General features: G+C 47.2%; 1 protein-coding gene across 8 annotated transcripts in view; it reads right to left on the bottom strand.

Annotated features, from left to right (window-relative positions):
• The window catches only part of LOC106569653 (receptor-type tyrosine-protein phosphatase F), a 470,260-nt gene that overhangs the window by 27,088 nt on the left and 429,505 nt on the right, over positions 1-13,667 (bottom strand). For all 8 annotated transcript variants that reach the window (XM_082961019.1, XM_082961018.1, XM_082961020.1 and 5 more), the window contains 2 exons: positions 10,169-10,292; positions 7,831-8,006 (listed from right to left, as the gene is read on the bottom strand). In XM_082961019.1, coding sequence (XP_082817145.1) covers positions 7,831-8,006; positions 10,169-10,292 — 300 coding nt within the window. The remainder of the gene's footprint in view (positions 1-7,830; positions 8,007-10,168; positions 10,293-13,667) is intronic.

Here is a 13,667-nt window from a genome sequence, read left to right as displayed (position 1 = left end):
AGAGTTTGACCTGGTCTGGAACACCTCATGGTTCTCTAAATTTCATACACTGGGGTTCCGGAGTATTTCCTAGTCAGGTCATGTTGACCAGGGAAAACTCCTGGTCCAATGCATAACAATGAGGTACGCTGGTGAGACAAGGTATAAGGCATCGCAGTAACAGACAACATTGCCCAATATCTCTCCAAAGCCTCATGTCATAAGAGCTCCACTATCCCTCAATGGAACAGGCTGACCATTCTAAACAGACAAGCTGTGTTGTCATCAACGAGCTATAGCTGGTTGGATCATCAGCATCCTTCGTTTATGTTCGCTTCGGAGACCATTTGTGGAAAATGACTGCGACCCACTACCCAGAATGTTGTTCTGGGTTATGACATAACATAACGTGTTCCAAAATGGCACCCTATTCCCTATATAGTGCACTACCACTACATAGGGTACAAGGTGCTGTCTGGGACGCATTCCAACGTTATGTGTAATTCATCCAGTCACGGCAGCCTAGAGGGAGACAGCAGGAATGACCACCTGGACACATCAGTCTGTGGGACAAACCTTCACCTCTACCAAGCCTGATGTTAGAGAGGTAAGGGCTAAATGCTAGGGGCCACAACTATATAACATGACAGATACACACAGACCAGACCTGACACAACCTCGATCCACGCCTGGGTTCCAATAGTCTTATTTTCCTTTCCAATACTGGAGTGCCACATAAGCAGAGTTTGACGTTGGTTCCATTACACCAGGCAAGTTGGCGTAAACAGATAACGGTCACCCTGTTCCTAGCTCCTAGCTCCTAGCTCCTAGCTAACACTGGAGTCTTTTGCAGATTCAACTTAAATATATATATATATATATATATATATATATATATTTTTTTTTTACATTTAAACCTTTATATAACTAGGCAAGTCCGTTAAGAACAAATTCTTATTTACAATGATGGCCTACACCGGCCAAACCCGGACGACGCTGGGCCAATTGTGCGCCGCCCTATGGGACTCCCAATCACGGCCGGATGTGATACAGCCACTCTATATTTAAGCAATAAGGAACGAGGAGGTGTGATATGTGGCTAAGCAGGTGAATCAGATTTAAAGAAACAGATAAAAAATACAACATATGCGGGGACTGTGAAGAGACAGGCACAGACACAGTTACACGCTTATCCATGATAAGACACACTCTACACACACATTCACATGGATGTTGTATTGTAGATATGTGGTAGTAGAGTAGTCTGAGGGAACACACCAAATGTGTTGTGAAAAGAGTCATGTTATATTTTATATAACTGTTGCTGGTTCTCAGGAAGAGTAGCTGCTGCCTTGACAGGAACTAATGGGGATCCATAATAAACCCCAGGAAGAGTAGCTGCTGCCTTGACAGAAACTAATGGGGATCCATAATAAACCCCAGGAAGAGTAGCTGCTGCCTTGGCAGGAACTAATGGGGATCCACAATAAACCCCAGGAAGAGTAGCTGCTGCCTTGGCAGGAACTAATGGGGATCCATAATAAACCCCAGGAAGAGTAGCTGCTGCCTTGGCAGGAACTAATGGGGATCCATAATAAACCCCAGGAAGAGTAGCGGCTGCCTTGACAGGAACTAATGGGGATCCATAATAAACCCCAGGAAGAGTAGCTGCTGCCTTGGCAGGAACTAATGGGGATCTATAATAAACCCCAGGAAGAGTAGCTGCTGCCTTGGCAGGAACTAATGGGGATCCATAATAAACCCCAGGAAGAGTAGCTGCTGCCTTGGCAGGAACTAATGGGGATCCATAATAAACCCCAGGAAGAGTAGCTGCTGCCTTGGCGGGAACTAATGGGGATCCATAATAAACCCCAGGAAGAGTAGCTGCTGCCTTGGCAGGAACTAATGGGGATCCATTGTAAATACAAATACAAATATACCACGGTTAAGACCTGTTCTTACACAATGCGGAGTACCTGGATAGAGTCCTTAGCTGTGGTATAGTGGCCATATACCACAACCCCCCGAGGTGCCTTATTGCTATTATAAACTGGTTACCAATGTAATTAGAACAGTAAAAATACATGTTTTGTTATAATTGTAAATAAAGTCATACTTGACATAGCACATTCATAATTTATACTGTATATTCTGTGTGGGGCGGCAGGTAGCTCAGTGAGTAGGAGTGTTGGGCCAGTAACCGAATCCCCGAGCTGACAAGGTAAAAAATCTGTCGTTCTGCCCCTGATCAAGGCAGTTAACCCACTGTTCCCCCGGGTGTCGATGACGTGGATGTGGATTAAGGCCTCCACACCTCTCTGATTTAGAGGGGTTGGGTTAAATGCAGAAGACACATTTCAGTTTAATCCATTCAGTTGTACAACTGACTACGTATTCCTCCTTTCACTATTGTATCCTTATCAGTTTACTAATATATACTACCTTCTAATTACCTGTTCATTTGTACTTGTATTGATATAGATAAATGTACTGCAGTGTTGAGGGGGGCTAGCACGTAAGCATTTCACTGCACCTTTTATACCTGCTGTAGACTGTGTACGTGACGAACACAATTTGATTTCAAGTTCAATCAAGCTTGAAAGAAAACAATTAAGGAATAACAGTTGAGAATGCTGGGGTTGTTGTGTGATAACGTCTGGCTAAAGACTGTTTTAAAGCCCGACGCCAAGCAGTGGAAACAGCCCCGAGTAGGGCTTTAGAAAACAGTTACAAAAAAAACATATATATATATATATATATATATACATATATATATATATATATATATATATACATATATACATATATATATATATACATATATATATATATATATATATATATATACATATATACATATATATATATATATATATATATATATATATATATACACATATATACAGTTGAAGTCGGAAGTTTACATACACTTAGGTTGGAGTCATTAAAACTCGTTTTTCAACCACTCCACAAATTTCTTGTTAACAAACTATAGTTTTGGCAAGTCGGTTAGGACATCTACTTCGTGCATGACACAAGTCATTTTTCCAACAATTGTTTACGGACAGATTATTTCACTTATAATTCACTGTATCACAATTCCAGTGGGTCAGAAGTTTACATACACTAAGTTGACTGTGCCTTTAAACAGCTTGGAAAATTCCAGAAAATGATGTCATGGCTTTAGAAGCTTCTGATAGGCTAATTGACATCATTTGAATCAATTGGAGGTGTACCTGTGGATGTATTTCAAGGCCTACCTTCAAACTCAGTGCCTCTTTGCGTGACATCATGGGAAAATCAAAAGAAATCAGCCAAGACCTCAGAAAACAAATTGCAGACCTCCACATGTCCGGTTCATCCTTGGGAGCAATTTCCAAATGCCTGAAGGTACATCGTTCATCTGTACAAACAATAGTATGCAAGTATAAACACCATGGGACCACGCAGCCGTCACACCGCTCAGGAAGGAGACGCATTCTGTCTCCTAGAGATGAACGTACTTCGGTGTGAAAAGTGCAAATTAATCCCAGAACAACAGCAAAGGACCTTGTGAAGATGCTGGAGGAAACAGGTAAAAAAGTATCTATATCCACAGTAAAACGAGTCCAACATCGACATAACCTGAAAGGCCGCTCAGCAAGAAAGAAGCCACTGCTCCAAAACCCCCATAAAAAAGCCAGACTACGGTTTGCAACTGCACTTGGGGACAAAGATCGTACTTTTTGGAGAAATCTCCTCTGGTCTGATGAAACAAAAATAGTACTGTTTGGCCATAATAACCATCATTATGTTTGGAGGAAAAAGGGGGATGCTTGCAAGCCAAAGAACACCATCGCAACCGTGAAGCACGGGAGTGGCAGCATCATGTTGTGGGGGTGCTTTGCTGCAGGAGGGACTGGTGCACTTCACAAAATAGATGGCATCATGAGGATGGAAAATTATGTGTATATATTAAAGCAACATGTCAAGACATTAGTCAGGATGTTAAAGCTTGGTCGCAAATGGGTCTTCCAAATGGACAATGACCCCAAGCATACTTCCAAAGTTGTGGCAAAATGGCTTAAGGACAACAAAGTCAAGGTATTGGAGTGGCCATCACAAAGCCCTGACCTCAATCCCATAGAAAATTTGTGAGCAGAACTGAAAAAGCGTGTGCGAGCAAGGAGGCCTACAAATCTGACTCAGTTACACCAGCTCTGTCAGGAGGAATAGGCCAAAATTCACCCAACTTATTGTGGGAAGCTTGTGGAAGGCTACCCGAAACGTTTGACCCAAGTTAAACAATTTAAAGGCAATGATACCAAATAATAATTGAGTGTATTTAAACTTCTGACCCACTGGGAATGTGATGAAAGAAAAAAAAGCTGAAATAAATAATTCTCTCTACTATTACTCTAACATTTCAATTTTTTTTAATAAAGTGGTGATCCTACCTGACCTAAGACAGGGAATTTTTACTAGGATTAAATCATTTGACATTTTAGTCATTTAGCAGACGCTCTTATCCAGAGCGACTTACAGTAGTGAATGCATACATTTCGTACATTTTTTGGGGGGCTAAGGTGTATGCAAACTTCCGACTTCAAATGTATATATATATATATATATATATATATATATATATATATATATATATATATATATATATATATATATATATATATATATATATATAATGACATGATTTTATAAAAAACATTATTTTAATGAATAAACTAGTTTTGTTTCATCCCTTCACCAGACAGTATACTCTGGACAATAGCCAGTCGTTATTTCAGAGATTCTGAAGTTGCTGTCCAAACAAGCTGGTCGTCCATTCTACTGGCATGGTTGCTATCCAAACAGGATGGTCGTCCATTCTACTGGCATGGTTGCTATCCAAACAGACTGGTCGTCCATTCTCCTGGCATGGTTGCTATCCAAACAGACTGGTCGTCCATTCTACTGGCATGGTTGCTATCCAAACTCCATTCTACTGGCATGGTTGCTATCCAAACAGGCTGGCCGTCCATTGTACTGGCATGGTTGCTATTCAAACAGGCTGGTCGTCCATTCTACTGGCATGGTTGCTATCCAAACAGGCTGGTCGTCCGTCCTACTGGCATGGTTGCTATCCAAAGAGACTGGTCGTCCATTCTACTGGCATGGTTGCTATCCAAACAGACTGGTCGTCCATTCTACTGGCATGGTTGCTATCCAAACAGACTGGTCGTCCATTCTACTGGCATGGTTGCTATCCAAACAGGCTGGTCGTCCATTATAAGCAAAAACCTTTTTCAGGTGAGATTAAGTTTATGAATTGCCTGGCTGCGTTGTGGGACAGTGGATACGCATTGATAATTAAAATGGAACTGTTAACAGATTACCCTGGGATTGTCGTGAATAACTCCCCTGCTATCAATTCAGGATCCAAACAACACGTTTTATAAATACTAGTTAAACCCCTTAGTCTGCCTTATACACCATGAAATAACAGATTTAGAAGACCCGAAACAACCTCATCACGTACACTGACAGTCTGAAACAGTCCACATTATCTTCACTGTGCCATTCAGATCCAATCTTCTTCAGAGGATAGCGAGAACAGACAGTGGCCGCGCCCCAATCGGTAACCTGCTTTAGGTAGTGCACTACAATAGGGTTCCATTCGGGACGGGCAAAGGCAGAGCATGTTGTTGTCACCAAACAGAAGGTGAAAGTCAATGGAAAGCCTGTTGAAAATGCCGACGTGTTAAAGGCTACTAGGATACGCTCTCTCATCGATTTGGGATACATGAAGAGGGACGGAAAGGGAAGGAGGGAGGGAGGAAGGGAGAGAGAGAGGAAGGGAGGAGGAAGGAGGTAGCAACAGTACTGCTATCTTAACCAGACTGTGAAACTGTGTAGACAACAGGAGAGCTGACATTTGGATACAGTACCAGATAGAAGATGCATACCTTTTCTCCTATAAATACTCTCTCCTGTAAACTGACATTTCCCTGTCTCTCAGTCCAGACAGAGATCATTGTGTCTCTCAGTTCAGACAGAGATCATTGTGTCTCTCAGTTCAGACAGAGATCATTGTGTCTCTCAGTCCAGACAGAGATCATTGTGTCTCAGTTCAGACAGAGATCATTGTGTCTCTCAGTTCAGACAGAGATCATTGTGTCTCTCAGTCCAGACAGAGATCATTGTGTCTCTCAGTCCAGACAGAGATCATTGTGTCTCTCAGTTCAGACAGAGATCATTGTGTCTCTCAGTTCAGACAGAGATCATTGTGTCTCTCAGTTCAGACAGAGATCATTGTGTCTCTCAGTTCAGACAGAGATCATTGTGTCTCTCAGTTCAGACAGAGATCATTGTGTCTCTCAGTTCAGACAGAGATCATTGTGTCTCTCAGTTCAGACAGAGATCATTGTGTCTCTCAGTCCAGACAGAGATCATTGTGTCTCTCAGTTCAGACAGAGATCATTGTGTCTCTCAGTCCAGACAGAGATCATTGTGTCTCTCAGTCCAGACAGAGATCATTGTGTCTCTCAGTTCAGACAGAGATCATTGTGTCTCTCAGTCCAGAGGATGTAAACAAACCAGACACCTCTATCCTCCATCTCTGTTCTCACACTGCCACAAACAGGCCCCGTCAGAGACACACGTCACCACACCCCCCTAGTGTTTGAGTGACTGAAGCCTCCTCTGTCAGACTGAGTCACACGGCTGCTGTTCTATCAGTCTGTTTTACATGTCCTCTATTATCTCTGTCTGTTTTACATGTCCCCTATTATCTCTGTCTGTTTTACATGTCCTCTATTATCTCTGTCTGTTTTACATGTCCTCTGTCCTCTATTATCTCTGTCTGTTTTACATGTCCTCTATTATCTCTGTCTGTTTTACATGTCCTCTGTCCTCTATTATCTCTGTCTGTTTTACATGTCCTCTGTCCTCTATTATCTCTGTCTGTTTTACATGTCCTCTATTATCTCTGTCTCTCCTATCTTCTATCTGACCTTCACCTCTACAGCCTCATTATATGTCTCTGTCTGTTTTATGTCCTCTATTATCTCTGTCTCTCCTATCTTCTACCTGACCTTCACCTCTACAGCCTCATTATCTTTCTCTGTCTGTTTTACGTCCTCTATTATCTCTGTCTCTCCTATCTTCTATCTGACCTTCACCTCTACAGCCTCATTATATGTCTCTGTCTGGAAACATCTCTCCATCTCTCCACTGCACAGGCACAGAACAGGAGTAATTGTCTTTCTATGGCGTCATAGCTGATGCAGGCCAGCAGGGTGGATGTCAGGTCTGTGTGTGTGTGTGTGTGTGTGTGTGAGACAGGGTAGGGTATCTCTGTCATAGCTGATGCAGGCCAGCAGGGTGGATGTCAGGTCTGTGTGTGTGTGTGTGTGTGTGTGTGTGTGTGTGTGTGTGTGTGTGTGTGTGTGTGTGTGTGTGTGTGTGTGTGTGAGACAGGGTTGGGTATCTCTGTCATAGCTGACTCATGGTAACAATAAATATGATCAGATAGACTTAGTACTCTGGTCCTAGAACAGCAGAAGGGACATTGTTGACTACAGGACTGTCATGTGATCTGGGCCAGGTCAAGGTATTATATAGGAAGTCCCTGCTCTGTCATCATTGTGTAAAGCATGGCAGTATGGAGGGGCTGTTAGGACTGACAAGTGGTCCAAAGGCCTGAGAAGTGACTCATAGATCAGGTCTTCAACGTAAGACAAACAATGGACAACAACAATAACAAGACAGCTATATGGTTACAGAAGTACAGCAAGAGGGACATCTCCTGAAAGGGATGGTTGTACCAGTGAGACCTGCGGTATGTACAGTACACCTGGTCAGAGTCATTGTACTCACGCGTGACTTCTCCTCCAGTCGTGTCATCATGACGATAGTGTGAGCCCTCTGCTCCCACACCATCCTCCAGAAGTCGCTGAGGGTCTCGGGAAGCGGGCCCTGCGTAGCGATGTAGGCGTTCTGTTTCCTGTAGCCGTCTATGTAGTTGGCGTTGATGTAGTCACTACCAGGAACAGCTGAGAGAGAGAGAGAGAGAGAGGGCATGGAGGGAGGGGAGAGGGCATGGAGGGAGGGGAGAGGGCATGGGGAGAGGGGATGGAGGGAGGGGAGAGGGCATGGGGAGAGGGGAGGGGAGAGGGGATGGAGGGAGGGGAGAGGGCATGGAGGGAGGGGAGAGGGCATGGGGAGAGGGGATGGGGGAGGGGAGAGGGCATGGGGAGAGGGGATGGGGGAGGGGAGAGGGCATGGGGAGAGGGGATGGAGGGAGGGGATAGAGGGAGGGGAGAGGGGATGGAGGGAGGGAGGGAGGGAGGGGAGAGGGCATGGGGAGAGGGGAGGGGAGAGGGGATGGAGGGAGGGGAGAGGGCATGGGGAGAGGGGATGGGGGAGGGGAGAGGGCATGGGGAGAGGGGATGGAGGGAGGGGAGAGGGCATGGGGGAGAGGAGAGGGTATGGGGGAGAGGAGAGGGTATGGAGGGAGGGGATGGAGGGAGGGGAGAGGGGATGGGGGATGGGATGGAGGGAGGGGAGAGGGCATGGGGAGAGGGGATGGGGGAGGGGAGAGGGCATGGGGAGAGGGGATGGAGGGAGGGGATGGAGGGAGGGGATAGGGGATGGGGGAGGGGATAGGGAGGGGATAGAGGGAGGGGAGAGGGGATGGGGGAGGGGAGAGGGTATGGAGGGAGGGGAGAGCGGAGAGGGTATGGGGAGAGAGTATGGAGGGAGGGGAGAGGGTATGGAGGGAGGGGAGAGGGTATGGGGAGAGGGCATGGAGGGAGGGGAGAGGGTATGGGGAGAGGGGATGGAGGGAGGGGATGGAGGAAGGGGAGAGGGCATGGGGGAGAGGAGAGGGTATGGGGGAGAGGAGAGGGTATGGAGGGAGGGGATGGAGGGAGGGGAGAGGGGATGGGGGATGGGATGGAGGGAGGGGAGAGGGCATGGGGGAGAGGAGAGGGTATGGGGAGAGGGGATGGAGGGAGGGGAGAGGGTATGGAGGGAGGGGATGGAGGGAGGGGAGAGGGCATGGGGGAGAGGAGAGGGTATGGGGAGAGGGCATGGGGGAGAGGAGAGGGTATGGAGAGAGGGGATGGAGGGAGGGGAGAGGGCATGGGGGAGAGGAGAGGGTATGGGGAGAGGGGATGGAGGGAGGGGAGAGGGTATGGAGGGAGGGGATGGAGGGAGGGGAGAGGGGATGGGGGATGGGATGGAGGGAGGGGATAGGGGATGGGGGAGGGGATAGGGAGGGGATAGAGGGAGGGGAGAGGGGATGGGGGAGGGGAGAGGGTATGGAGGGAGGGGAGAGCGGAGAGGGTATGGGGAGAGGGCATGGAGGGAGGGGAGAGGGTATGGGGAGAGGGGATGGAGGGAGGGGAGAGGGTATGGGGAGAGGGCATGGAGGGAGGGGAGAGGGTATGGGGAGAGGGCATGGAGGGAGGGGAGAGGGTATGGGGAGAGGGCATGGAGGGAGGGGAGAGGGTATGGGGAGAGGGCATGGAGGGAGGGGAGAGGGTATGGGGAGAGGGGATGGAGGGAGGGGAGAGGGGATGGAGGGAGGGGAGAGGGTATGGGGAGAGGGCATGGAGGGAGGGGAGAGGGTATGGGGAGAGGGGATGGAGGGAGGGGAGAGGGTATGGGGAGAGGGGATGGAGGGAGGGGATGGAGGGAGGGTATGAGGGAGGGGAGAGGGTATGGGGAGGGGAGAGGGGATGGGGGAGGGGAGAGGGTATGGGGAGAGGGGAGAGGGTATGGGGAGAGGGTATGGAGGGAGGGGATGGAGGGAGGGTATGAGGGAGGGGAGAGGGTATGGGGAGGGGAGAGGGGATGGGGAGAGGGTATGGGGAGAGGGGATGGAGGGAGGGGATGGAGGGAGGGTATGAGGGAGGGGAGAGGGTATGGGGAGGGGAGAGCGGATGGGGGAGGGGAGAGGGTATGGGGAGAGGGTATGAGATACAGAATAATAGAGATACCGTATTTCCAGAGAAGTTGAGGTGAATGAGTGGCTGTTGGAGCCAGGTCTCAATTCACCAAGCTTCAAACACTGACGATATACGGTATGTACCTTTTACTACAGGGGTGAATGAAGGAAGACATGTTATACAGCTGTCGGAGTCTGACAGTGAGTCAATGGTGTCTGAAAAGTCTATTGGGAAGTTATAAACAAAGCTGAGGAGCTACTCACCATCGACAGACGTCAGGACGACTCTGGAGTGGTCATATGAGATGACATTAGCATAGCGGTTCTTTGGTTTGTTCACCTCCATGTTGGAATTCTCCCAGGTGAACTGCTGGGCAGGATCTATGGACTGATGGAGAGAAGACAGAGAGGAGAGAGGAAGGGAAAGAGGGAGGGAGGAAGAGAGAGCGTAAAGAAAGAGAGATTGAGATGACAGGGAGAGAGATGGAGATGGACAGAGAGAGAAAGAGAGATGGAGATGGACAGAGAGAGAGAGATGAGAGAGAGAGATGGACAGAGAGAGAGAGATGGACAGAGAGAGAGATGGAGAGAGAGAGAGAGAGATGGACAGAGAGAGATGGACAGAGAGAGAGAGATGGACAGAGAGAGAGAGAGATGGACAGAGAGAGAGATGGAGAGAGAGAGAGATGGACAGAGAGAGAGATGGACAGAGAGCGAGAAATGGACAGAGAGAGAGAGAGAGAGAGAGGGAAAGAGACATTAAGTCCTCAGGCTATCACAGAGGGTAGGTTGTACATCACCAGTCATTAACAAGTGTGTGTATTCCAACATAAATAAAGGCTTACAGGCAGTCAAGCTACAGGCTCCTCAGCCACTCCCCTGGGGCGGCCATATTGAATTACTACTGCTGCTGACTTCACAGTCAGTAAAAAAACATTAATTCATTAAAAAAACTTCTTTAACCTTCTCTCTCTCTCTCTCTCTCTCTCTCTCTCTCGCTGTCGCACCTCTTTCTCTGTCTCTATCTCTCTCCATCTACCCTTTCCCCCCACCCTCTGTTGCTCTCCTCCCACCCCCTATTGATGTCTGGGTGATACAGCGACAGCCTCTTTCCCCCCCGCCACTCCTCGCCGCTCGATAATGTCACACAGTCGCTCGTTGTTGTGCATTGATCCAACAGGCTCACACCGGCACCATGTCCATCAATCACCCAGCTGCTCACCTTCCCTTCGACCCCGGGTTAGGACTAACACTGCTCTTTGTAACCTACTGCATCAGTCCATTAGTCTTACTATAAAGACCTGTCTATTACCTTCCCATAGTTTAATTACCATTAAGGCCACTGCTGTTTAAGTGGTCCAGAGACATTACCATGAGGTCTAATCTGTTACTTCCAAATCAAATTGAAGGAGGGTCTTTCTAGGATGTGGTTGCAAAATATTAGCGTGAACAGAAAAAAAAGGGCGGCGCACAATTGGCCCATTTTCTACATTTTACATTTTAGTCATTTAGCAGACGCTCTTATCCAGAGCGACTTACAGTAGTGAATACATACATTTCATACATTTCAGCGTCGTCCGGGTTAGGCCGGGGTAGGCCGTCATTGTAAATAAGAATTTGTTTTTAACTGACTTGCCTAGTTAAATAAAGGTTCAATAAAATACTATTTAAATTCAAGAATTAAAAATACTATTCTGGGAATAGTATAAGGTACACGCTGATTCCTGGAGAGTTGGACACCATAGAAGTGTTTCTGACAGAATCAGGATATGGGTCTTTCTATAAATAAATCATCAGGATATGGGTCTTTCTATAAATAAAGAACAAGGATATGGGTCTTTCTATAAACAAATCATCAGGATATGGGTCTTTCTATAAATAAAGAACAAGGATATGGGTCTTTCTATAAATAAAGAACAAGGATATGGGTCTTTCTATAAACAAATCATCAGGATATGGGTCTTTCTATAAATAAAGAACAAGGATATGGGTCTTTCTATAAATAAATCATCAGGATACGGGTCTTTCTATAAATAAAGAACAAGGATATGGGTCTTTCTATAAATAAATCATCAGGATATGGGTCTTTCTATAAATAAATCATCAGGATATGGGTCTTTCTATAAATAAAGAACAAGGATATGGGTCTTTCTATAAATAAATCATCAGGATATGGGACTTTCTATAAACAAATCATCAGGATATGGGTCTTTCTATAAATAAATCATCAGGATACGGGCCTTTCTATAAATAAAGAACAAGGATATGGGTCTTTCTATAAATAGATCATCAGGATATGGGTCTTTCTATAAATAAAGAACAAGGATATGGGTCTTTCTGTCACGTCCTGACCAGTAATAGGGGTTATTTGTTATTGTAGTTTGGTCAGGACGTGGCAGAGGGTATTTGTTTTATGTGGTTCGGGGTGGTTGTGTGTTTAGAGGGGTGTTTGATTTATGTATTCCGGGGTTTTTGGGATCTGTTCTATGTTAGTGTATTTCTATGTTCTGTCTAGTCTAGTCTATTTCTATGTTTAGTTTATTGGGGTTGGACCTTCAATTGGAAGCAGCTGGTTATCGTTGCTTCTGATTGAAGATCCTATAATTAGGAGTTTGTTTTCATGGGGTTTTGGTGGGAGATTGTGCTGTGTATAGCTTTGTGCCTTATCGGCCTGTTATTAGTCGTTGTGTTTTTTTTGTGTACGTGTTGTTTTGCGTCACCTTCTTGTCCATTTAATAAAATAAGATGAGTGCACATTTCCCCGCTGCGTCTTGGTCCACTTTACCCTACGACAACCTTGACAGAATCTCCCACCAACCAAGGACCAAGCAGCGGAGGAAGGAGCAACGGGTGGACTGTCGGGAGCAGCACCTGGAGTGGAGAAAACAGCGCGCTCGGGAGGTAATGGCATCCTGGTCGCTGGAGGTATTAGAGGCAAGGATTGACTGGACGTGGGAACAACTACTGGATCATTGTGACAGCCTGCCTGGGAAGCAGGTAAAGGTGGAGAGGCCGCCCCAATATTTTCTTGGGGGGGGGGGCACACGGGTAGTTGGGCTGGGCAAGGATTAAGCCCCAAGCCAAATCCCCGTGCTTTTGTTGAGCAACCTTTGACTGGACAGGTCCCGTGCTTCGGGTTATTGCGTACTGTGGAGAGGCCAAGTGTTTTTAGGCCGGTGTGCGCAGTGCCAGCGCCCCGCATTTGCCAGGGGGAATTGGGCACCCAGCCAGTGCGGGCGGTGCCAGTCCTGCGCTCGAGACCGCCAGTGCGCCTCTATGGTCCAGTGCATCAGCCCAGTCCAGTACGTCCTGTTCCCGCTCCTCGCACTAGCCTTGAAGTGCGTGTCTCCAGTCTGATACCTCCAGTACCAGCACCACGCATCAGGCTTCCAGTGCGTCAGCCCAGTCCAACTCAGCCCGTTCCTGCTCCCCACACTAGCCCTGAAGTGCGTGTCCCCAAACTGGCACATCCAGTACCAGCACCACGCATCAGGCTTCCAGTGCGTCAGCCCAGTCCAACTTGGCCGGTTCCTGCTCCCCGCACTAGCCCTGAGGTACGTGTTCCCAAACTGGCACATCCAGTACCAGCACCACGCGTCAGCCCAGTCCCGAGTGTCCGGCAACAGTACCTCGTCCAGAGTGTTCGGCAACAGTACCTCGTCCAGAGTGTCCGGCAACAGTACCTCGTCCAGAGTGTCCGGCAACAGTACCTCATCCAGAGTGTCCGGCAACAGTGTCTAGTCCGGAACCGAGTGAGATGGCC

The sequence above is a fragment of the Salmo salar genome, chromosome 14 (assembly GCF_965601325.2).
Source record: "Salmo salar chromosome 14, fSalSal1, whole genome shotgun sequence".
NCBI classification, from domain to species: Eukaryota; Metazoa; Chordata; class Actinopteri; order Salmoniformes; family Salmonidae; genus Salmo; species Salmo salar.
This window is presented reverse-complemented; position numbering and strand designations above follow the sequence as displayed.